General features: G+C 33.9%; 2 protein-coding genes across 4 annotated transcripts; one reads left to right on the forward strand and one right to left on the reverse strand.

Annotated features, from left to right (window-relative positions):
• Positions 1 to 1,456: 1,456 nt before the first annotated feature.
• On the forward strand, positions 1,457 to 5,258 carry LOC115975374 (probable protein phosphatase 2C 8). 2 transcript variants are annotated; one of them, XM_031096132.1, is made up of 3 exons: positions 1,457 to 2,201; positions 4,502 to 4,622; positions 4,706 to 5,258. In XM_031096132.1, exons 1-3 carry the CDS (start codon positions 1,674 to 1,676, stop codon positions 4,996 to 4,998), a joined length of 942 nt encoding a protein of 313 aa, XP_030951992.1. In that variant the 5' UTR covers positions 1,457 to 1,673; the 3' UTR covers positions 4,999 to 5,258. The 2 variants fall into 2 exon arrangements, with proteins under 2 accessions (XP_030951992.1, XP_030951993.1); XM_031096133.1 differs by having other exon boundaries at positions 1,458 to 2,201; positions 4,517 to 4,622.
• An 8,285-nt stretch (positions 5,259 to 13,543) lies between these two features.
• LOC115975302 (endoglucanase 6) lies at positions 13,544 to 19,388 on the reverse strand. Of its 2 annotated transcripts, none has more exons than XM_031096031.1 (9): positions 18,863 to 19,388; positions 18,506 to 18,718; positions 17,885 to 18,085; positions 16,009 to 16,098; positions 15,628 to 15,792; positions 15,170 to 15,454; positions 14,659 to 15,007; positions 14,478 to 14,558; positions 13,544 to 14,358 (listed from the first exon to the last, which is right to left on the reverse strand). In XM_031096031.1, the coding sequence occupies exons 1-9, from the start codon at positions 19,064 to 19,066 to the stop codon at positions 14,063 to 14,065; spliced, it is 1,884 nt and encodes a 627-aa protein (XP_030951891.1). In that variant the 5' UTR covers positions 19,067 to 19,388; the 3' UTR covers positions 13,544 to 14,062. The 2 variants fall into 2 exon arrangements, with proteins under 2 accessions (XP_030951891.1, XP_030951890.1); XM_031096030.1 differs by having other exon boundaries at positions 13,544 to 14,361.
• Between the last annotated feature and the right edge of the window lie 5,873 nt (positions 19,389 to 25,261).

The following is a 25,261-nucleotide window of genomic DNA, read 5'->3' on the forward strand; positions in this document are numbered from 1 at the left end:
ATTAATTGTTGGTAAATAAAAAAGTGATATTAGTGGTAGTCTCAAATTAGACTAGTAAGAATTTGTCACATTAATAATTTTTAAAAATGTTGTAAAATAGTTTGTGTTTATAGCATTACTAAAAAAAAAAAAAAATTCTTTTTACCACCGCACACTCTTTGTGAAATGGTCATTCCACAAGTATAAGTTCTCGTGGGGTGTGAGGGTAGGGGTCGAAGTTCAAGACTTCACCAGAGAGTTTCACACACATATACACTTAGATTAGGCTTGAGTAAAATTTATATTTTGTATATATATATATATATATAAATAATGCTAGAGATACAAACTTTTTTACAAATTGTGGATGTGGTGAGTGATTATTAGTAAATGAAAAAATGATGTTAATAATGGGTTTAAATGAGAACTAGTAAGAAGTTGTTCACATCAATAGTTTATAAAAATATTGTAAAATAGTTTGTAAGTATAACATTACTTTAAGAAAAAATGTGTACTTTTACCCATGACACAAAAACTAATACTATGTTAATAACAAATTTAGATGACATTTACTAGTTCTAAACTAGACTCATCACTAATATTATTTTTGTAACAAACTAATAATTCATAATAGCTTACCACTTAAAATTTATTGTGAAAATTTTGTGAATTCAGCATTACTCATAACACAAAACCTTGTCAATATTTTTAAGATTCTTTTCAAAGTAATGTTCTATATTCACAACAAATCTTAAATGACAATCTATTATTGACTTTTATTTACAATATTTTTATAACAAATCTTAGTCCATAATCTCTTATTATGAGCTTTTATTTAAGCCACCACTTATAGGGAAAGTTAATGAAAACTCTAGATGCATTGGTTTAGAATATTTTTACAAACTTTTTATGAGAAAAAAATTATTATTATTTTTTCAAAAAAATAAAAAATAATAATTTAATTTTAAAAATAGTAAATTAATTAATAATAAATTAATAATTTTAAATTAATTAATTAATTTAATTTTACAAAGTAAAATAATTCTATTGATAAATTTTTATATTTTCAATGAAAGCTGTGTTAAATTTTTTTTTTAAATAGTTTATTAACAAATATCAGATTAACGGATGTTTTTAATAAATTATTTTAGAAAAATTTTAATACTATTTTCATGAAAAATAGAAAAAAAAAACTATTTAAACACTTTTTATTTTTTTTTTTCACAAAAATTTTCATAAAATAATTCTCTAATTTGTTAAGAATTGCCGGCACCTGGTATCCTGTTACTTTTGCTGCAGCGTACCAGTAGTCCCCAGCATTTCTCTTCTTTTGAGATGTTTCCGTGGCACGCAGTGTGGCAGTAGTGACCACTGGCCACTGCACTGCACCGCATCTAATTCCGAAACGCCACGTTATCGTTCTAAAAACCACAAGTACGTCCATACGAGATCACCCAAAATCATATCTCCCGCCAAAATCCCCAATCACATGCACTCGATATCATGCCACGTCTACACTCCGAAACAATCACATTCGTCCACGTCTTCCTTAAACCCCAAAAAAAAATCCAACCTCACCCGTTGAAAGACCGCCGTCTAACGACAACAGGTGGCGCGCATCCAACGGCTCAGATTTCCCTCATTCCCTTCCTCTTTAAATTTGAATCCACACCCAAGGCGGTCACAATGTGAAAATGGATGGATTTATACACAAGAGAAGAAAGAGAGAAGCGAAGGCCAAAAACGGCGTCGTAAAGCTCAACTCGGAGTTGTTTTCGGGTTCGATATCGGTGATCGGAAGGCAGAGAGTGATGGAGGACGCGGTGAAGGTGGTGCACGAGTTTGTTTCCGTGGCGGGAAACCCGTACCATTTTTTCGGAGTGTACGATGGGCACGGTGGGGCCAGGGTGGCGAGCGCGTGTAAGGAGAGGATGCACGCGCTGCTGGAGAAGGAGGTGGTGGTGGAGGGAGAGGGAGGGGGAGTGGTGGTGGAGTGGGAGAAGGTGATGAGGTCGTGCTTTTGGAAGATGGATGAGGAGGTGAGGACTGGAGGTGGTTGTGGTAGTGGTGGTGGTGGTGGTGGGGCGAAGGTGGAGATGGTGGGGTCCACGGCGGTGGTGGTGGTGGTTGGGAAGGAGGAGGTAGTGGTGGCTAATTGTGGAGACTCGAGAGCTGTGCTGTGTCGCGGCGGTGTCGCCGTGCCACTGTCACGTGATCATAAGGTGAAATGCTATAGAAAACAAATGTCATATTCTTTCTTTTCAAATATTAACCTACGTGGCAAATTATTGGGTCCGTTTGGATGGGGGGAAAAAGAGGGAATGAGAAGGAAAGTAAAGTTAGTTAAAAATAAATTAAATTTGGAACAATTTTACTGAGTTCACTCTACTCTTCTCATCCTCCCTGTCCAAACGGATCGGTAATTTAGTAATGTCACGGACATAACTTTTTTTATAATGAACTTCACAATAGTTGAAATCGTTCACATACATAGACTCATTACTTAGATCACCACTATTTTAACAATTGTGAAATTTTTTTTAAAAAAATGTTGAATTTGTATTATGATATTTATTGTAATTAATACATCACTATCATATGAGATTATCACTTTTATAATAATTTTAATTTGTCACCTTAATCGTTCTGGGGAAAAAAGAAAAGAAAAGAAGAAGTGAAATTTGTTGTTACGTAGATTTAATTAATACCGGTATAAGAAAGAAAAAGAATTAAGGTAATAACTTATATATTTATTTAATATTAATTTGATTCCGATATAAATTTTAGGGGGGGAAAAACTGTTTGAATTTGATTTCGGATGGTAATTTCTATCAAGGTATCGGTATGGACCATATATATATATATATATATATATATAGATAGAGTTGAGGTGAACTACAATGATTTAAAAAAGAAAAAAAAGTCAAAGGCCTTGTAGTTGAATTGGCACCTTCCCATGTACAAAGTGCTTGGAGTTTAGGGGGAAAGGGTTCGAACTGCAGGGTTAGCAGTATGTTATAATTATTTCTCAAAAAAAAAAAAAAAAAAAAAAAAGAAGAAGAAGAAGAAGGTGGTTGAGGGTGCCGTTTAAGACTAGGGTCGATATTGCAGTCTCTAGTTGAGTTTGCCAATCTACAGGGATTACCATTTCACACCCACAAAGTGGCTTGTCATTGCAAATTTTCAGTTCCAGATAATGCAACCATCACAATTTTGAACTTCATCAAGCATTAGACTGTATCTAATAGCCTTATATTTTTAGCTGATAGTAGCTTAGAAGTCAACACCTTTACACTGTAAGATGCTAGGATACACAATTCATTGTTTGAGTCTGCATTGATGGAGACAAGTGTGCGTGCGTGTGTTAAGTAGCTTTTATAAATCCACATAGCAGATTACAATTTCATTGGAATTGAATGTAGCAGTATCACAATATGAATCATTCTGCAGTTTTCTTTTGCATGTTGTGATGTCAAGATGATGTGGTGAACCAATATATAGAAGTAGACCAAGTATAGTACTATGTGGTATAACCTTTGTCTTCTTATTCAGTAACTTAAGGTGGTATTGATTTGTTGCAACATAATGCTATAACAAGTGAATTGTGCTTTACACAAAAGTTTCGCATAAATCTTTTAAACAGACATATCAAGGAAGGGGGTGAGATGGGACGGACAATAGACCCCTACTCCCTTGACGCATGGTCTGTGCATAGGCTTGCATACAACCTGTATGCAACTAAAATTAAAGGTAACAAGTGCAAAGAGGTTGATGATGACAAAAATTGTCAGTGAGTCACATGGTCCTCACGTGCTCTAGATAGAATTTACGAAACAGAAACAAAAAAGACCTTGTAAAGAATATCGGTGTGGTACCGGTCAAATACCCTTTGAAGGTTATGTTAGAGAACTTTCACAACTCTAGAGTGCTAGAACTGGGATAAATTATGAGGACTTCGGTTTGAAAGGGTTTTGGGGTTTTTAAAGTGACATAGAGTTGATATTCGTTTTTTGGTGGAAAGGATTTTTTTCTTTTAAGGAAGATCCTCATTAATGCATATATTTTGCGGAATCCTTTCCTTATAGGGATTCCCTTGACTAGGGTTAACTGTGGGGTACAAGATATTTCCTTGCATAGATATTCGTAGAGGCCAAGCAAAGCCACGCTGGACCTGTCACGCTCTTTTATTCCCTTTGGCTTCTTTATTCCCGTCGGCCTCTTTCTTCCGGTCGGCCTCTCGTTCCGTCGTTTCGTGTAGATGTCGTCAGGTATTGAAGTTGGGTCATCAGCCAATGGCATCGTCGCTTTCGTACTTCCGTATATGCATGTGAAGCTGACAGGCTAAATGGAGCCGTCGGCTTCCTCGTATGTAACGAATTTTTCTTCTTTTTGAAAACACCCTTGTCAGAGTTATGCCCACAAAATTTGTAGAATCCTATCGTTGCACAGAGTTGCAACTTGGAACTTTATCTTGAACCATTTCACTTGAAACCTTCTTAGGAAAAACTAATGGGAATCACAGTTACTTCTTGTGCAGCCGGACAGAGCTGATGAAATGGAGAGAGTGGAAGCAGCAGGAGGAAGGATCTTAAACTGGAATGGCTCTCGTGTCCTTGGTGTACTTGCTACTTCAAGATCTATAGGCATGTGCACAAGTTACGTATGTACTTGTTCCACCTCCTATATTCATATGTTTGATTATAGTTTTGACTTTGATATGATGCAGGGGATCACTATTTGAGGCCATATGTGATATCCGAACCAGAGGTCACTGTCACAGAGCGAACTGAGTTAGATGACTTCCTTGTAATAGCCAGTGATGGTCTATGGGATGTTGTCTCAAACAAGTTTGCCTGCGAGGTCGTAAGAAGATGTCTTGATGGCCAAATCAAGCGGAGGATTTCAGAGGTGTCGAGTGAAAGTACTGCTGGAGATGCTGCAGCAATTCTAGCAGAGCTGGCAATGTCTCGGGGGAGCAATGACAATATCAGTGTCATAGTAGTGGAGTTGAAGAAGTGACAATATCAATGTCATAGTAGTGGAGTTGAAGAAGTAGAGCTACTGCAATTCTTGTTAATATAGATATGATATCATTGATCTCTTTTATCGATATGATATCATTGATCTCTTTTTCTGGTAAACTTCAATGTTGTACTGCTACTCTTTTTCTGGTAAACTTCAATGTTGTACTGCTAGAGAGCCTAGAGTTGTTAAATGAATGTACAGGGCTGTTTGGGTATACACGTGAGGAAAAATAAAGAACTTTTGAATTAAATTATAAACTCGAACTTAAATTTTTAGGCTTAAACTTTGGTCTAAATTGAAGGCTTCTCACTTGTTATCTTCTCAACAAGTGGTGCATGTATGGAAAGCCTAATCCATACGAATGATCTTAGAAGAAGGTTCAACAAGATCAAAGAAGAATGATGCAATATTGAGAGATTCCCATTGTATACAGTCATCAAACGGTTGCAAATTTGATCATACCTCTCCTCAACAACCTTCCTTTAAAGCCTGAAGCTCTGGACAAGTTTTGGTGGCTCTGTAAATAATTTTCTTTACAGCCGATGGCCTTATATAGGATGCTTTTGCAGCCAATGACACCAAAATCACATTCACAATTCTTGATACCATCCTGTTGGGTGCAATGGTATTTGTCACGCCCCGAACCCAAGTATAAAGATAGGCACGTGACAACTGCCGCACGCTTATAAAGTAAGCACCCTACAAGTGTGCAAGGCCTTCTTAGTAACTAAAATTTATCCTAAAAATTAAATCAAATAAATTCAAAATACCTCAGCAATTTCCTTATGAGTAAATCTCCAATAATTTAAGAGGAACAAAATCCAAACCTCATGAACATAATGCCAATTGGCCAATAAATATAAAACTATTAGAAAACCATCTAATCCCAAAATCACTAAGCTTCTTTTCCTACTCACAACACAACATCAAAACTCCCAAAACTTGTTATTCTTCACAATCTGAAACTAGAGGGAAAAAAAGGGGGTGAGTAGACAACTCAATAAGTAACCAAAGTCCTAATAAATTCTATCAAGCAATAGATTTGTAAAGTATAAGATGTAATATGTGTTTTCAAAAGTTATAATATACTATGCGTTTTCAAAATAACTGAAGAAGTTTTATAGTCTCAAATTAATAAGTCGCACAAAGGTCACATACTTTAATCTTACAAATATATAATAGACGGTTTAGAAAACGGTTAGTTTTCTATATATCAAAAGCTATAACTTACAATAGATTCCAAAAACACATAAGCATTTCTAGTGACACAAAATAGTTCAAATACTCAAACATTTCCAAAATCACATGTGTAGTTTTAAGGACTCAAGATATTCAAATATTCAAATGTAATTCATATTCTTAACAATCTTATGATTATGATCATGCTATATCCCCGTGACTAGGCATCGGAGTACCAATGAATAACCCCCATTGGTTTGGGTATCATGTTGAAGTGGGCCATGTGTGGCTTGAATTGCCACAAGCCCACGTCCACTTTAAGTCGGTCCCTTTTGACCGAATTTCACAAGGAATAGCAATTCCAAAAGCAGCTGACTTTGACATATATATATATATATATATATTATGTTTAAGAACGTGTGCAGCCGTGAGATTAAAAAGAAAAGAAAAATCTCAATTAACCTAGTGAGCAAGCCGCATGAGAGAAAATAGAGAAAAGAGAGGCAGTCAGCTTCTATTCATATTTTTTTCTGTGAGAAAGTGCTAGGGTGTAATTGGGATTTGGGTTTCTTGAGAGTGTTCTTGTGCACTATTGTATTTTCCCTGATAATAGTGAAATCCCTACAACTCCGTGGACGTAGGCAAATTGCCGAACCACGTAAATATTGTCTTGTGCGTGTGATTATTTTTTCTTTGATGTGTGTTTTCTCTATTTGTTTTGTTTCTCATAGGTTAGGAATTTTTGGTTAAATTCCCTACATATCAGAGTATCAATGAATAACCCCCATTGACTGGGTATCAGAATACCAATGAATAACCTCCATTGGTTTAGGTATTAGAATCAATTCATAGTCCGATTGTTCATAATCACATATATGAAATCATAGTTTCTAACAAAAATACATTTTATTCAAATACATACATACATATATATATAATCATATATTCAATATTCAAATATATTTGTGATATTTCTATATTCTTTACTTTAAATCAATATAGCTAAAAAAAACAATTAAAAAAAATAAATCTTATATTCAATTCTCATAAATATTTGTGAAAGTTCTTTATTCTTTACTTTGAATCAGTATAGCTAAAAATAATTAAATAAAATATATCATATATTCAGTAATCAGATATATTTGTGATAATTCTTTACTGGAAATCAGTAATACAAGTTGAAATAAAATTCTAACAGTTATAAACAATTTTCATAAATTAAAAAGATGCAATAGTAGTCAAAATAAAACCAATTAGAATAAGGTTACTTACCTCAACTAGCTCACCACAAGAACTTCTCCCTAACACTGTCTCTAAAACCTTTAGATATCACCTAACAATTTTAAAGCACCATTTACTCAATAATCAAATAATAAGAATAACCTACAAGTTACTTGATCAAATGAGAAACTTCTAAAGTATCCAGTAATTTCTCACTATTAACTCTCCTACAGTTTCTCTATGGCTATATTCCACATTCTATCATTTGTATTAACTCCATTTGAAATTTGTTTCACACAAAATCCCAAGCACTGTGTAATATGAGACTCTCCTTACACAATTCTTTAGGCTAAAACTTAAAAGCATTCATAAGGATTGAATACTTTGTAAAGCTGAGTACAATCTCTAACAAATAGCCTTTGTCTCTTATCTCCATAGACTCTAAAGTCTAATAGGCTATTGGACTAATGGTGGTCTAACCAATAGTCCACTATTTCTTATAATAAATATTCACAAAAGAGTAATATGCGCCCAAAGCAACTCCATGCCCAACAAAGCACTAGAATTAACGATATTACAAAGAAAGACGTGCAATGAAAAAAAAAAGAGGATTTTATTGCCCAATTCCAACCCTTCTCTATTTACACTTATGTCGTAAAACTCATAGAATTTTTTTTTTTTAGATAATTCCGCTACTAGCCAAAAATACCAACATAAAATATACTCTAAATCCAAGTAAAGCTTAGATTTGACAACAAAGAGATTTATTGGCTCTTACCTCAATTGTGTAGTCAATCATTCTCTACTTCAGTCATTTGAATAGCCTCCTCTCTCAAAATCTCTCTTTATATACATTGACATAATAAGCTTATATGTAGCTAGGGTTTCAACCTTATCTTCTAAAAAAAACTCCCTTATAATTATAAATTATCAAATTGACCCCACAAAAGATTTACTTAAATACCCTTCCTTTTAATCCTTTTTTTTTTTTTCCCGGGTATTACAGTATTGATTGACACAAGCCACAAATCTAGTGCCTGCCCATTGCTTTGATCCTCACCCGTTAAAGAGTATATTATAAATAGGCGAAAATGCACTTTTAGTCCCTACATTTTGGGTAGGTTCTCAATTTGGTCCTTCAATTGATTTCACTCTTAGGTTAGTCCCTGATTTCAGAAAATCGTTTTTATTTTGATCCCTGCCGTCAACCCAGTAACAGAAAATGCATACGTGACAAACGGAATGTATTGTTGGCATATTAGATGATGACGTGGCTAATAAAATAAAATAAAAAAACTACATCAGCATGCCATGTCATCATCTAATTTTTAAAAAAAAAAATTATCAATTTGAAAAAAATTATAAAAACATAAAAACAAAATTAAAAACATAAAAATACATAGTTTCAGATTTGAACGTGAATACACAAGAACTTAAGAACATGATCCCAGATCACAAGAACTCAAGAACACAAAATTTCTGTGCATTCAACATCTTTCCCAGAAAATTTCACCAAACATTGAAAAAATTCACATCTAAAAAGCCAATGCCTAAGATTTTCATCACAGCATTTTCTTTCCACCCAAAACCAGAAATTTTCTTATGAAACAAACACACACAAACCCAGAAAATCATCAACATTTTCCCCAGAAAATCAAGATTTTCTTTCAAACCAAACACTAATCGCACCTCATCGTCGCATCAATACTTATCTCTCCTTCTTCTCTTTTCTCCTTTTTCTCCTCAATACCACAAAAACCCCGTGCACACCACCACCACCACCAACATAGATTCATCCATATCTCGCCGCCGCCACCACTATGGGCGACTTAACGGACACTTTGATGCCGTCAACGACTCCTCCATTTCCAACCCTAGCTTTAACTGCACCTAACGCTGCTACTCCGCAATCCTCACGTACGTTACCTAAAAAGATTGTTGGAGAGAGGACGCCACGTCGACGCTCATTGACACCTGGGGTCGCCGTTACATGGAGCTTAACCACGGGAATCTTCGTTTCTCTAATGGAACCCTAACTTCGTCGTGGATTTTCTTCAATCGTCTTGACTCTTTGATCGGATCTAATGTGACGTTAAGAAACCGACTCCGACTCCGATTCCGATTCAAATTCAACATCCTTCGTCGTTGTCTCAGTCTCCTCCGATGGGGGTTCCGTTGTATCAACATCAACTACCATCGATCTTGGCCCATCTCTCTCTAAACCCAGATCAAACCCTAATCCCAAAAAGAAAGCCGAAAGAGAGAGAGAGAGCTTTAGACCAGATTTTTGTAGAAAGAGAGAGTGAGAAGAAGCTTGATCTGCTCGCCGTTGGTCTGCTTGTGAGCTCCGGCACGTGGTGGAGAAAGAAGGTTGAGTGAGGTCCGGCCATGGATAGTGGAGAGTGAGAGATTCTATCCATTGAGCGTGAAGAGAGAGAGAATTTGAGATTAATCATTCATAGTGTAGGGATTTTTTTTAAAGTTGATGAGGTTAAAGAATTAAAAAGATAATGATTTTTGATTTTTTAAGAAATGATTTTAGTTTAAATTAGATTTAAGGTTTTTTTAATTTAATTTACTTTTTTTTTTTTAATTTTTTGAGTTGGCTTTTTTTATTAATTTAAATGCTAAGGTGACATTTAAAAAATATTAAATATAATTTTTATATTATTATTTTAGGCAAAAATACAAAACTAACCTTCTAATTTTCACCGTTTTTCATTTCGGTCCTCTAACTTTCAATTTTTTGTCAATTCAAGGTTCCGTTACTACTCAGCTACTTTTGCCGTCAGAACCACTAAAACGATGCTGTTTTTGCTTGTGGTTTTTTTTTTTTTTAAATTCGGAATTAAAATCTGAAAAATCTGAAAAAAAAAAAAAAAAAAAAAAAAAAAAAAAAAAAAGAAAAGAGAAAAGAGGGAAACCCATTAAGGGGAACGACGACGTCATTCCCCCTTCCCCTGAAATCAAAAGAAAGAAATCACTGAGAATTAAAAATCACCCAAAGATTTGGCTCGGGAGAGAGAGAATGGAGGAGTCGATCTGAAGCTTTTGTGGAAGCTTAAGTTCATTCTGCAACCACGTCGAGTCCAGTTGCGACGCTCTCAAGCAATCCAGCACGCCGCGTATCAATCGCAACCGACGATCTCAACCTCCTCGATTCCATGACTTTCGGCACCGTCTCTTTCGAAGAGCTCTTAGGTTACTGCAATGAGGTCTACAAGAAGAACCAGTCCGATCTCACTGAACTCGAACTTCGCCTCAAGGACTTTGGATACAGTCCCGGTACAATTTCACGCTCAATTCCTGTTTGATTTTCAGTTTCTGACAAATAATTTATACAAAGCATTTGCCAATGTTGATTTTGTTACTTTCTTTTGCCATAGAAGTTGAGCTTGATGATGAAGATGAGGTTCGTAGTATATCTTTCTTTTGATTTCAGGGGAAGGGGAACGACAACTCCCCTTTAATGTTTTCTTTTTTTTCAGATTTTTTTTTCAGTTCTGATGGCAGTAGTAACTGAGTAGTAACAGAATCTTGAATTGACAAAAAATTGAAAGTTAGAAAACTGAATTGGCAAAAATGAAATCTAGAAGAATGAAATGAAAAATGGTGAAAGTTAGAGTGTCAGTTTTGTATTTTTGTTATTATTTTATTAACTACGTCAACAAACAGTGTATTCCATTTACTATGTATTCATTTTCTGTTATCTATATATAAAATAATAGGTGAAGCAGAGAGAGTGTGAAATTGAATTCCAAATTAGAACTCTAATTTTGTGCCATGTGTCTAGAATCTGAAATTGAAGTTGAATTTTGCATCATGTGGCTAAATGTATGTGGACTCATTCTCATTAAAACCACTTCTATGTATCGGGTCAAGTGAGTTATTGTGCTAATTAAGTTTTTTCTTGATTTTGTAGTCAAACGTAAAAACCAAAGAGATTAATATCGGTGATAAGAACTTGGTTTGGGTACATTGCATAATTTCCAAAAAGATAGCAAAGCCAGAGTTTGCATCTTTGTTATAAATTGTTTACAAAGTTTGCATCTTTACATTTGCACTGAGTTTCAGATTAAAGTGTTTTCTTCTTGGTTCTGACACTGAGTTTTGTTTACTATTCACTTACAAAGTTTGCATCTTTACATTTGTTAAAAATTGCTAATATGTGATCAGATGCACATTATGCCTAAAATTCACTATCCTTATATTTGGCTTTTTGTTCAGGTTTGGCACCTATAACAATGAAGAAAACACTGCTGTGGACCGATGGATGATACTTTTTGCAGGCTGCAAAGGAACTTAGTGATCAATGAAATCTCACGCGAATTGGAGAGGACCCGGCTGTAGATGTCTGGATGGCAGATGTGAGTCACTATGTTTTTAAAATGTTCAGTAAAGATAAAGGTTATGAACAATGTAAATTTTCCAGAGAGAAATTTATTATTCTATATTGACGCAAGTTTGGTCGCCTTCTTGGAGTGGATCACTCCACTCTGTCTTTCTACTGGAATTTTTTATTCAGATTGTTACAATTTAATTCGAAATTTTATTTGAATTTTCCTATTGTTGTTACTATCATATATTATCATTCCAATTGTTCAATTAGAATCTGAAATTGGAGTCCAATTTTACTATACACGTGTACAATCTAATTATTTTTAATTTTGCTGTCATGTGTAGAAGCTAATGAGATGAAATTAATAACACATTAAACACTTATGCTTTGGGAATCGGTAGTACCAATCTAAATCCATTGGACCTGCTTCGTGATAATACAACTATGAAGGATGTATAAAAACACGCACAAACCCCTCTCTCTATAAAAAGAGATTGGAGAGAATTTCTTTTATCAGTCATAGAACTTTAGAGGTTTTTTCTTCACACAAATACCCATCATGTTACAAAATAACCCATTGTAAAACTACAAAATGAGTACAACTCTGAAGGTTTTTTTTTTTTTTTTTTAAATTTAAAATTTTTTAAGCTGCGAAAATTTCAATCACCAATAGAGATTGAAAATTCAAAAGCGTGAATGGATTTTTTAGATAAACATTGTCACCAAGGTTCATCTTTCTATTTAAAATATATATACTGCTAAGTTTTGTTAATGAAATTTTCTGGTTAATAATATGAATTTAGACTTAACTGAGTTTTTTAAACATAAATAAACTCATGATTAATAATATATCCATTCTCGTGCAATAGCACGGGACTACATACTAGTTGGGTTAACGGCAGGAATCAAAATAAAAACAATTTTCTGAAATCAGGGACTGATCTAGGAGTGAAATTAATTTATGGACCAATTGAGAATCGACCCAAAATATAGATACAAAAAAGTGTATTTTCACCTTATAAATACCCACATGCCTAGTCACCAGAAGAAAAATGTTTTAGCACGAATTCAAGATTATTATTTCTGATTGTTTTCGAAATTTAAGTGATTTCTGTCATCTCAAGGATAAACACACCTTGCAGTTCCAACTTCCAAGTGCGTTGATATAGGAGCAATATATGTGTTTATACTGTGTATCCTGTTCAATCAGACAATTACTTGTTTCATCAAGTTTGGTATAGAACCCCAACATGTAACTTATTAGTTTTTACCCAAAATGTTTTAGCACAAATTCAAGGTAATTATTTCCGACTGTTTGGGAATTTAAGTGATTTCTGTCATCTTAAGGATAAACACACTTTGCAGTTCCAAGTGTGTTGATATAGGAGCAATACAGGTGTTATACCGTCTTTCCCATTCATGTAGACAATTACTTCTTTCATCAAGTTTGGCATGGAACCCCAACATGTAACTTTTCAGTTTTCCCCGTTGGTATCAGCAATTTATGAATCAGCATACACACATGAAAAAGTAATTATCGCATTGGCATGTTACTAATTGAGTAGTTATCTGTAAATTGTCTTTGTTGAGCTAATCAGCTCCACAGAAGAGGCACCCAACAATACATTTTCTAAAAGTTGGATTCTTGTATTTATTGGACTACTAAAGAAGCAATTAATTTTGAAACATAGTATCAGCAATATCTTGGTAACTATCTCTATTGATAATTCATGAACTCCATAAGACCATAAGAAATCAAAATGAAGCCATTAACAGAAGTCATCACAATTTGTCAATTACACAAGTAAATGGAGATAATGTTACTCAAACTATATTCATATGGGAAACAAGAATTGTTGCAAAGCTTACAACATATAGGAAACAAGAAATATTGCAAAGCTTACAACATCACACAACAAAAACTGACACCCAAAGCTTCTTTGAAGTAAAGAAAGTAAAAACTCGAAATATATTGAGAAGTCATTTTCTTTACTTCTCAATCGTCACTCTTTCACTGCCCCTCTCTCAGATCACTCTATATAAGTAATGAAGTGGAGAAGAAAGAGGATGAGCACACTTTTTAAACCGTCCCTTCGCTCCTTTCTCCCTCCAAGCTTCAGACTTATTTATCCTACTTTCATCTAAAACCCTACTAAGATCCCAAATCAACAAGTAAAGATGAAAATTTTAAAAGAAAAAGAAAAAGACCTTTCTGGACTGCATTTGTATAGCTGCACAATTCTTACATTACAACCCCAGAAACTGTGTGAACCTTCCCATAAACTGTGTGAACCTTCTTTGTGTATCTTAGTTTGTTTCTTAGGCCAAAGTGTAGCTTGAGACAGATACGTCTGCTGGAGAAGAAGAATGAATGTAGACAAACTCAAGACTCTTTCCAGCAGCTAAAGAGTTGAGCCATGATGGAAAAACATAGGAATCACCGGACTTTGTAAGTCCCCACATAGGACCATAAAGCTTGGATATTGAAAGCTTGAGATCTGTCAGTGTCTTAGCAGACTTGTTTGTCACAATAGTGGAATATCTGTAGAAATTCTTCCCATTTGCAATCCATGAAGTTGTCAACTTCTGTTCTATGGCAATTGGGCCAGAAGATGCTGCTGCAAAACATAATCCTCAGTTAGACCATATTTTCCAATACACACTTAAAAAGAAGTTAAGCTCATCTCTAAACAAATTTGGTAAATTCCAAGGCCCATGAGAGGTCAAAGTGTACCTGGAGCTGGAGTAACTTTGGGTTGTGGAGTTGGCTTTGGTTGGGTAACAACAGGCTTAGGCTTAGGTGCTGGGGCAACCGCTGTAAGAAAATTTATCCATCAAATATCATGATTAAATGCTCATAATAAGGCAATGTGAGAGAGTGAATTTTAGAGATGATCATGTTATAGTGCATTTACCTGGAAGGAGCTGGTTATACCCGCCATGACCACCACTTAGTCGTGCCAATAAACCGAAAAGAGGAGCATTGTTGTAGGTAGCAGGCTCAGTTTGCTCATAATTGTCTCTTTGATCAGCATAGTTGTCATAGGCATCAGGTCCACCAACGACTGCACCAACAAGGAGATTGGGATCGCTTGCTTTTTTGCTGAACCAAGTGGCATAACCTCCTCGGCAAGTGACAAATGAAGGGTTAACCTTGATGGAAACAATTGAGGAAGCCCTGTGGTGAACTTGTTGTGGGTAGTTGTTTCCATATCCCACCATGTAACTTGTGGCTCTTGGATTGTCCCCAAGAAGGTAGTCCACCTGAGAGTTTTAACATTGCATAACATCAATTATATGCTTCACATAACTTGATAACACGTTTTTGTGTAGTGTTAACTTGTGCAAATCTTTATTACTTGTGATATAATCAAAGCCCCAATTCAACAAAAACAATGTAGAATTTGCACAATATGATTGAATTACCTGTTGTTTGGAGAAGGAGATAAGCTCAGTTGGTGAAACATTGCCAGAAGCACAATTCATATTTCTTCCAGCAGAAGAAAGATAATCAGAGTAGACAGCAGTCAGAAAAGATGCACTAGTCACAAATTGCATGTTGTTCCACCTTTGGCGGAAGATAAGGCCACCGGGAGTCTTTTGAACATTCTTACTGCCCTTTCCAAGGGAATTGCACATGAAGGATTCTGCCTTCTCCTGGTACTTTTCAAAAACTGATGCATAGCCACCAGCTTTTCCTTGCATTAGGAACTGCAAGAGAATAGAAAAACCATTTAGTCATACACTTGGAGGTATTCAAATTTTTCACTACTGTTACATGGTTGAGGTTTTGATTAACAAATTGTCATACAATGAAGTCCTTATTGACATGCAACATATTTTTGAAGAAGCAAATCAAGTTGTTCAGTTCATGAATTATTTACTTTGGCCACAAGTGTCTGAACCCCTGCATACTTCACATCCCAACTGAACTCACTCATGCTCCATCCAGTTCCACCAAGAATATCACCATTTTTGCCAAGGTAGTTCAAGTAGTACTGGTTGTCAGTTGCTTGGTACAACCATGCAGCAGCCCATAGCAACTCATCCTACACACCAAAAAAAATCAAATCAATATAAACATACTACTGATACACTATAATAGATTTAGCAAGTCTTCAAAATTAATTCAAAACCTCTCTTATCAATCCAATATATGGTTCAGATTAGATATTACAAATTTAAAGTGTATTTAATGTCACGTTATTAGAAATTAAAAATTCTGTGACACCAAACATGGTTTATGTGAAAAATAAAAAACTTACATTGTAACCACTGATGGATTGGTAGTACTTTTGGGCCACAGAGATACTGCTATCATATTTGCCTCTGTATTTGTCGGCAAAATCAAATAGCTGAAGACCAAAAAAAAAAGAATTATGAATAAGAAAATATAAAATATAAAATATAAAAATACTATGGTAAAGGTAATGCATGCAATGTAATATCAGGAGAAGTGTGAGGGTGTTTTGGGGATAAGCGACTTTTACAAGAGCACCGACAGAGTTCTCACGTGACAAGACAAGACCATCACTATCGCGACCTTTACGGATCGTTACAACTGGACGGTTCAGATCTGAAAGTACGTTGATCTGTACGGTCAGCGGACACTGCCCGTGATAGACGGGTAAAAGCTCCCACTTCCACGATCCAAAATGTGCGCCGAAAATGCATTAAATTTTAATGCAGAAACGACATGATTTGGTAGGGTCCAGTTTCTTCTTTTTCTTCTAAGAGTGGTGTGTAAATTTATTGTGCATCTACATTTTATTGTTAAGTGAGTGAAGCTAACTCTTCTTCAAAAGGTTACCTTACCTTATCTTTTTTATTCTTTCCTTTTCTAGACAACTAGTTGCAACGTGACATTAAATGAGACTCTGAGTAGTTGGATTGAGACTCAACAGCCTAACCCCCATTCTTAATTTCATATATGGGATATCACATGACTGTTTACTGTTAAGTGTTAATTCTCACTTAAACTAATTCACCTTGCTTTGAAATTTTAATTTTACCTTTCACAACATATAAAAATGGGATATCAACTTTGTGGTATTTCACACTTCTATTATGAAAGATAATTTCGATTCAAATTTCCTCCCTATTTGTTATAAGCATAAAAAAAAAAATAAAAAAAAAAAATTGAACACCTCTTATTATTTAATGATTTAATGTTATAGCTTAAAGGAATAGTCTTAAAATCTTTTTACAAGAAACAAATTTTTTTTTTTTTTTTTTGATAGGATACAAGAAACAACTTGCAAAACATGTATAGACTTTTTTTTTCTTTTTTTTGGAGTAAACAAAACATGTATATAGAATGAACTATTGAAAATTAAGTTTTTTGTTTTTTTTTTTCAATTAAATTAAGTTTTGGGATTCAATTTCTCTCACATATATATTTTCTTTAATAAAAAAGAATTGAAAATTGAAACCGACTGTCAAGTTAGGGGTTTCTCAAAAAAAAAAAAAAAGACTGTCAAGTTAAGGTGTTGAAATTTCCCATCCTGTCTCGTAATTTGCACAATAATTAATAGGGGTCAACAATTAAGGTTACAAGACAAGTAAAAAGCTGGTTGATTCTCCAGATTCCACAATAAATGGCAGCGATGGGCAAAGGCAACGACCGCTCTGACAAAAGTTACCAAGTGTAACTGCCTCATTAACTATGACTAACCATTTTCATGTGCAGTCAAGCAAAAAGGCTTTGAAACTGAAATTTGCGTCAGTCAGTTATGCTCACCATAGCCCACCTAGCTAACATTGGGCGCAGCGCACAAACCCATTGTGGTCCACACTCAGTTTCTTTTCTTTTCTTTTCTTGGAGAGCTAATAAGCTAAAGTCTACACACAAAGTTTTAGCGTAATTTCCTTTCTTCTTTGCACCAAATTTTCTTCTTCTTTAAGAAACCATAACAAGCCAACGAGTTCTGAGTGAATATGATATAAGGTCAAAGTTTATTGTTATTGGATGCGTGCATAACTTATCAATTCTAAGAAAAATGTGTTTATTAAATGTGTGTTATGTATTAATGAACAAATAAATTATTATTAAGACCCATTTGAATGTATGAGCAACATATTCTAACTTGTTATGAAAAAGCAAAATTAAAAGCAATATCAAAATAAAGAGTGGGTTTAAACCTGGTGGGCATGGCTTAGGAGCTCATTGGCATAGGCAGGTTTGGAGTGGCGGAAGACGAGGGAGGCGGCGGCCATGGCTGCAGCGGTTTCACCGGCAAGATCCGACCCGGGATTGCTTGGGTCAATCTTGTAGGCATGGCGGTCGGTGGTCATGTCCTCTGGCCTTTGCCAACAGTAGTGATCACTGTTTCCATCTCCCACCTAACCATAACATTAAAAAAGTTAATTTTAAAACTAAAGTAAATACCATCACAAAATTGTTGGGTTCCGGTCCGAATTGTAAAAAGGTACTCAAAAAATGTCAATTTTGTGATGCAGCTCTAGTGATCAGGGAGTAATTATATTTTATTATTATTGGTCAAAACGGGCTGGTCGTTGATGCCATTATACCAATCAAAAAAAATCCAATTTTTGGACAATTCATTTTTCTTTTAATTAGGAAAGCTACCATCAACCACTATATCGATTTAAAGTGATGCTAACAAGTTGAGCAAAAAAGTGAGGGGTTAAGAGGGAACTGTTGGAATAGAATAAATAATGTTTGATAAAGTTGGGAAGTTGGGTTTTGTGTGTGAGAGAAACAGTGAAGAAGAAAGAGAGGTCTTTGAAAGTGAAAGGTACCTCTCCATAGAGAACATAAGGTTCTGGGTGTGCTTTAATGAGATAGTCAGTACCCCACTTCACAGCATCAATAGCATGTCTTAGCTCTCCACTTGAAGCCATTTGCTTCCCATACTCAAGTATGCTCCATGACATCATTGTTATGGTAAATGCCATTGGCAAACCAAACTTAACATTGTCCCCTGCATCATAGTACCCTCCAACTAGATCCACCTGCACATTTTGATACATATTAGTACTATACAACAACTTGTTACACGTTTTCAACAGTAAAGTTTCAAACTTTGTATTGCAAGCCCATTGAATTGTAATAAGGAAATGTAAAGACTCTGTTTTTAATGTGGGAAATGAGCTTACTCCACTAGCTTTGCCATCTTGCAGACCAGAATTAGCTCTCCATGTGACTCTTTGGGTGTGGGGAAGGTAACCAGATCTCTGAGCTTCAAAAAAGAGAATGCTTTTGCTCAGAGCTTGACCATAGTCATGGCCAGCTAAAGCAAAAGGAAGCCCAAGAAGCAAAAACAGAGGAACCATGGAAATGAGTCTCACAAAACTCTCCATATGGACAATTAACACAAAAGAGATTTCAAGAAAAATGAACCCAAATGCAGAGACAGCTCCGTTCAGTAACAAATGCTATATAAATTGCTAAAATATGGGATTGTTTTTCCTCTTTTTCAAGTTCCTATAACAGAAAAAAGGAGAAACCTTTAGCCCTTCGCTGGCCTCCCCACAGAAATGTGGTTTAATTTGAGAAAAAATGGCAATGTTGTTATGGTTTATCAGTTAAAATTTCTGATAAAGCAACCAAATAGAGAGGCTCCTATAGGAAGAAACTTTGATAGACAGAGGGGAAGAGTGAGAGAAGGGGTAGAGCTCAATGGGAGGTGCTGAAGGGTCTATATATTGAGGAACCGAGACCCGAAATACCAGCAAAGAGAAAAATAATAATAATAATAATAAATCAAAACTTTTTTTAAATAATTTAATTCTTTCATCAAATATTTCTCTTTTAGAGTGCTGGAAACGGTTGAGAAAGGACAGGGTCATGTGGGTGTCCCTGGTTGTATACAGTTCAGGTCGGTGTGGATTTAATGTATTTTTGGTTAAAAAAAAAAAAATTTAATTTACTAGTTACTACTACCGCAATAAAGGAACAGGTCAAAATCTTATATCCCATTTTTTTTTGTTTCACTATATACTCCACAAATAAAACATATCATATATCCATTTATTTTACTAAATACTAAATTTAGGTTTTCTATTATTTCAATTTCCTAAAATAAATAAACCATCATATTTAGATAATTGAAATAACAGAAGACATAAATTTAGTATTTAATAAAATAGATGGATATATAAATGTGACATGTTTTTATTTATAGAGTATATAGTGGAGTAGGAAGAATGAAAATAAAGAAGTGGACTCTTAAACGAACAAGAAAGTAAAATAAGTAAATAAGTTTTTGAACTTTTTAATATTGTAATTAATCGTAAAGATTGATGGAAACTTTTTATGGGTTTAATGGTTGTCTGAGGTTTTAGACATTATTTTATTTGGGTAAGTTGGATTGGAGAATTATCTAAAGAAGAAAAGCGGAAAGTAATCAGCGGTAGAAGAGTCAATAAATGTTTCAGATACAGACTTTAGACTTTAGTTTTGATTCTTCTTCCCAAAAAAAAAATCTTTAGTTTGGGTTGGGTTCCCATTTCAGTTTGTCCATAATGCCCCTTATTCTTTTTTTGGTAAATCACATTTTAAAATTGTGTTTTAGGGATAATTTCAATTAAAATTTATTATTTCAAAAGGGAATTCTAAGAGTTTAAAAATGTTATGAATTAAATTTTATAGTTTCACTACTTTCAAATAGAAACGTATAGAACTGTGAACTTTGAAAATCGTACTCCATCATTTTAAAACTTGGAGTTTTGTGTTAGATTTTTGGATTTACTAGGCAATTTTAAAAAGTCTAGTGTTCAGATTGAAAGTAATGAAATAATTAAAGTTAAATTTGCAATAATTTTAAACTTTAGGGTTCAGTTTGGAACTATTGAAAGTATATTAATTGTAATTTACTTTTGTTTCGAAAGCCTTGTTTGTTGATTTGCTTGGTGCCTTTGGCAATTTGCATTGCCTTGTCATTTATGAAATTGTGAGTCCATATCTCTCTCTCTCTCTCTCTCTCTCTCTCTCTCTCTCTCTCTCTCTCTCTCTCTCTCTTTTGTAAATTGGTAATAAGTTCTAATTAATAGGTAAAGTTTATGATAATTGAATATGAGATTTGGGGTTCAACTTCTGTTTACACTAAAAACTAATTGGTGCCTTGATCTGATGATAATGAGCACAATCATTAGAAATGAATATCATAGGTTAAAACTAAAAAAAAAAAAAATGATAAATTAGTTCAATTATAGGTGAACTCGAATTGACTAGCAAGGCTGAAACAAGATAGTGGACTTGGCTTAGGTCCAGTGCACTGGACCTGATCAGATGGTGACATGTGTCTAAAAGTTGACAAATGTCATCATCTTAACGGGTTCAATACTATTGGATACTGGACCTAAGCCTGACCCAAGATGGTTATATTAGTAGTATGAAAGAAAAAGAAAAAGAAAAAAGTTTCACCATGAATGAGTAATCCAATGATTTTGTATGATTCCTATGCTATGATTAAACTCTTGAAATTCCATGTTAGTTCTCCAAACAATGCATTGGGTGGTGAATGCGTCCGTGAACTCAACTGTATCTGATGTGCCCCAAATGTGAAATTTTCCCCCTCCCTTCCTACAATCTTTGGGAATCTTTCCACCCCAAACAAGTTTGTACATAACTTGGAAGGTACCACTTTGAAATTTCGTCTCCCCTCACATATGTACAAACCTGTACCTTTGATGTGAAGAGAACTAGCTAAGTAAAGCCGGTAAAAGATCCATGTACAGAGATTTTGGGTGTTCTACATCTTCCACTTTGTCTTTTTTCTATTTGCTTTTTCATGTTTCAAAATTATTTTCTGGTGCAACTAGTAGATGTATGAAAGATTATAGAATAGAGAAAAGTGAATATTATATGTTATATTAGTTGAGTTGTTCAAAGAACACAACTTTCACAACATAATTTTGTTAACTATTTTACATGACAAATTATGATTGGCTGTTCATCATTTTCATATGAATCTATTACTCTTTATCTATCACAATCAACTACATAGAATAATTGTGGAAAAGAGTGTGAGAAAATGTGTGGTCCTGAAAGTATTGATATTGATTTTGCATCTTTATTGGAAAAAAATATCCATTTTGTACCTTTGATATTTTGGCTAAGATTAGCTATATATATAGTTTTTTTTTATTGATTTCAAATGAGGTCTCAACCAATTAAATTATAAAGCTTTTGACGCCTCGTTAAAAATAGTTTTGAAAGAAATTTCACAAAAAGTATAATTGCATTTAGTAGAATATGAAAACTCAAATAGTAAGATTGATTTCATATTTGCGCACTCCCCTGTACGAGTAAATTGCTGGCTTCCTATAAAAGTCCCACATTTTACAATTTTATATATAAAAAGTTCTTCGTTTACAAATTATTATCACTTACTAATAATAATAATAATTATTATTATTATTATTATATATTATGCACATGTTGACTCCAAATCACGTACACCAATGCTTGAGCCTGTTAATTAAACTAGTCTCTATCAATTGTTATATTCATGCAAATTGATCATTTTAGTTTTGAAAAAACACGAGACATAAGAGAATGTATACTTATATATATATATATATATATATATATATATATTTATATATATATATAACTATTCTGTTATTTACATGAAATGTGTATATTGAAAATTTGAAACTATATGTGATTAGAATAACACACCTCTATTATTCACATATTTTCTATATTATCAAGTATGTGATAATCGTGAAGTTTTGCTTTCACACATAACACATAATTGTTTAATTTTTTATAGATACGATAAAATTCTAATCTATGGTAACACTCCATAATGATTTCTCTTTATAATTAGGTCAAAACACTAATAGGTTTTTAGTGTACATAAGATTTGAACTCTATACTTTTATTTGACGACAATAAATTTTACTAATTTAACAAACTGGAACTCACAACACATAATTTCAGGAAAAATTGCAAACTAATACTAATCTCTAAACAATTTCGTTAGATAGCATCGTTTCCAAACTATTTAGAAAACTAACATCTCGATTGTGTAAGGCTCGATTTTGGAGTGCTACATTGAGTATAAACAACTCAATTTCAAGTGGAACTCGAGTCTTTCTTCCCCAACCCAGACACCCAACCCAGAAATCAAGCCCTTAAAACTCAAGACAGTTCTTCCCTTAAAATAACGATCTCAAAATCGAAGCAGAAAACCCAAACCCAAAAATCACAATCTCAGCCTTGGGTTTGATGATCTTGGCACTGGAGTTGCTTGAGTTTGACGATCTTAGCTTGGGTTTGACGATCTTGGCACTAGAGCAACTTGGGTTTGACGATCTCGGCACCGAAGCTTGGATTTGTTGATCTCGACACCAAAGGTTTGTTGAACTGGGTTCTGTTTTTTGGTTCGTTCTCTGGGTTGTCTTTTCTAATTTTTTTTTTCTCCTGTGTTGTGTTCTTTGGATTGGTCTACGGTGGGAAATGGGTTTGAAGAAACTTGAGTCTTATAGACTTGAGTTCCACATTGAACTCGATTGTAAACGACTCGATTTGCTACAGTGATCTTGAGCCTTAAAGACTCGAGATGCTAGTTTTCTATATAGTTTGGAAACGTTGTTAACTAATGAAATTGTTTGAGGAATGGTGTTAATTTGTAATTTTTCCCCGTAATTTCTTAAAACTATCTAGAAAGTAACATAACCTTAGAGTTCTTCACCTCTTCTCCATTTGTACAACAAAAAATCAAGGGGAAACAAATTGTGTAAGTAGTAGCTATCATTTTTCCTTTTATGTATTAGTCTTGTATATGACCTTTTAACTTCTTCTTTTTTCTACCACCGCACTCCCTTGGTGCGATAGTCACTCCACAAGTATAAGTGCTTGTAGAGTGTAGGGGGCAAGGGCCGGGATTCAAGTCTCCAGGAGGGAGTTTCACACACATATACACTTAAATTAGGTTAGAGTAAAATTCTATCTTGTATCAAAAAAAAAAACTTCTTCTTTTTACTCAATCTTAAGGGGAAAAATAATTTTTTTTCCTCTAAGAGGAGAGATTTCATTCCAAGTTATTTAAGTTAAATTACTTAAATGCATGGCTTTGGATTCTGCTATTCTTTTTTATATTGATCCACTACTCTTCTACTATTCTTTTTAATATTGATTCACTACCCACTCATTAAAAACCTTTAGGAAATCCAATATGCCCTATGATAATTAGATTTCTAGAAATGAAATATACTTGTAAACCTAGATGCCTCGGAATATAAGATTTTCAGGATTGTGAGATTCCCATGTTTTGTTTATTTCTGGAAATTTTATAGAAATTATTATTTTTCAGAAGTATTCTAAGAGCTATAAATATAATGTCAAATGTATCATGTATTATTTATATGGTTTTTCTATTAATAAATTAATAAAAATAATTTAAATTGTGAATTTAGTCAAATATACTAAAATAGTAGTATTACATTAACCCATACAATACCAAAATAATTGATAATTTTATGATTTATTAGAAAATAATGCCTAATGGGTAAAAAAATATGTATTTTCTTAAAAGACTTAAAAATTCTAAATAAAACATAAAAATACATAAAGTAGAAAAAAAAACCCAAAAAAAAATCATAAATGGTAAAGTGTTTAGGCTATATATATATATATATATATATATTGACACACATATAAACATTTTATCAAATTATATTCTAATTAGTTAAATGGTATTAATTTGGGAGAATAAGTGTCAATTTAAATGAACCTTCCCAAATCATGACAACTTGGATAATCACATTTTAAAAGGGAATCCATATATAGGTCTCAAAAAATGGGAATCCAGATTCACTTAAACTATCCGCAACCAAACATGAGAATTCTTGCTAATTTGAAGGGATTCTTGGGTACCGAACTAAACTAATTAGTATTGGTTTGGTATAGCTTAGATTTAATGGGTTTTTTTTTTTTTTTTTAAATAGAGTTTCAACTTATGACGTCTGTTTTTTGATGATTGCATTCTTTATCGTCAAACCAAAATACCAATTTGTTTTTGGTGTAGGCATGAATTGAAACCTAAATATTTTATTCAACCATCAAAGGTTTTGTAAGTTAAACTAATTAGAACCTACAGATTTAATGGTTTATTTTACTTAACACAATAGATTAGGTAAAAATATAATATACCCGTAAATAGATTAAATCTTAAAAAGTGTACAGCTCTTTTTTAAAATGGAAAAAGAAAAAGAAAAGAAAGCTTAATCAAACAAGTACTTAGTGCTCCTAAAAATAATAAAATTGGTCTATATTAGGAGGGCCAAAAATGCATCTAATTCCAAATTTCTAATGTTCAATAGTCACTGTTTCAACTTTCAAATACCCAACCCCCTTCATCTACCAAGAATGAATTTACTAATTTTACTGTCCAAAAAGTTTTCAAGGTGATCGTAGTACATGTACCTGTTATGAGTGATTGAGACTGTGAAAGGCATGTGGCAATGTTAGGACAAAATGGGCTTTTGCCCTTTTTGGACAAATTAATTAGCCTTTTACCCTTCTTCCCAAACTAAATAGGGAAA

The sequence above is a fragment of the Quercus lobata genome, chromosome 2, assembly GCF_001633185.2.
Source record: "Quercus lobata isolate SW786 chromosome 2, ValleyOak3.0 Primary Assembly, whole genome shotgun sequence".
NCBI classification, from domain to species: Eukaryota; Viridiplantae; Streptophyta; class Magnoliopsida; order Fagales; family Fagaceae; genus Quercus; species Quercus lobata.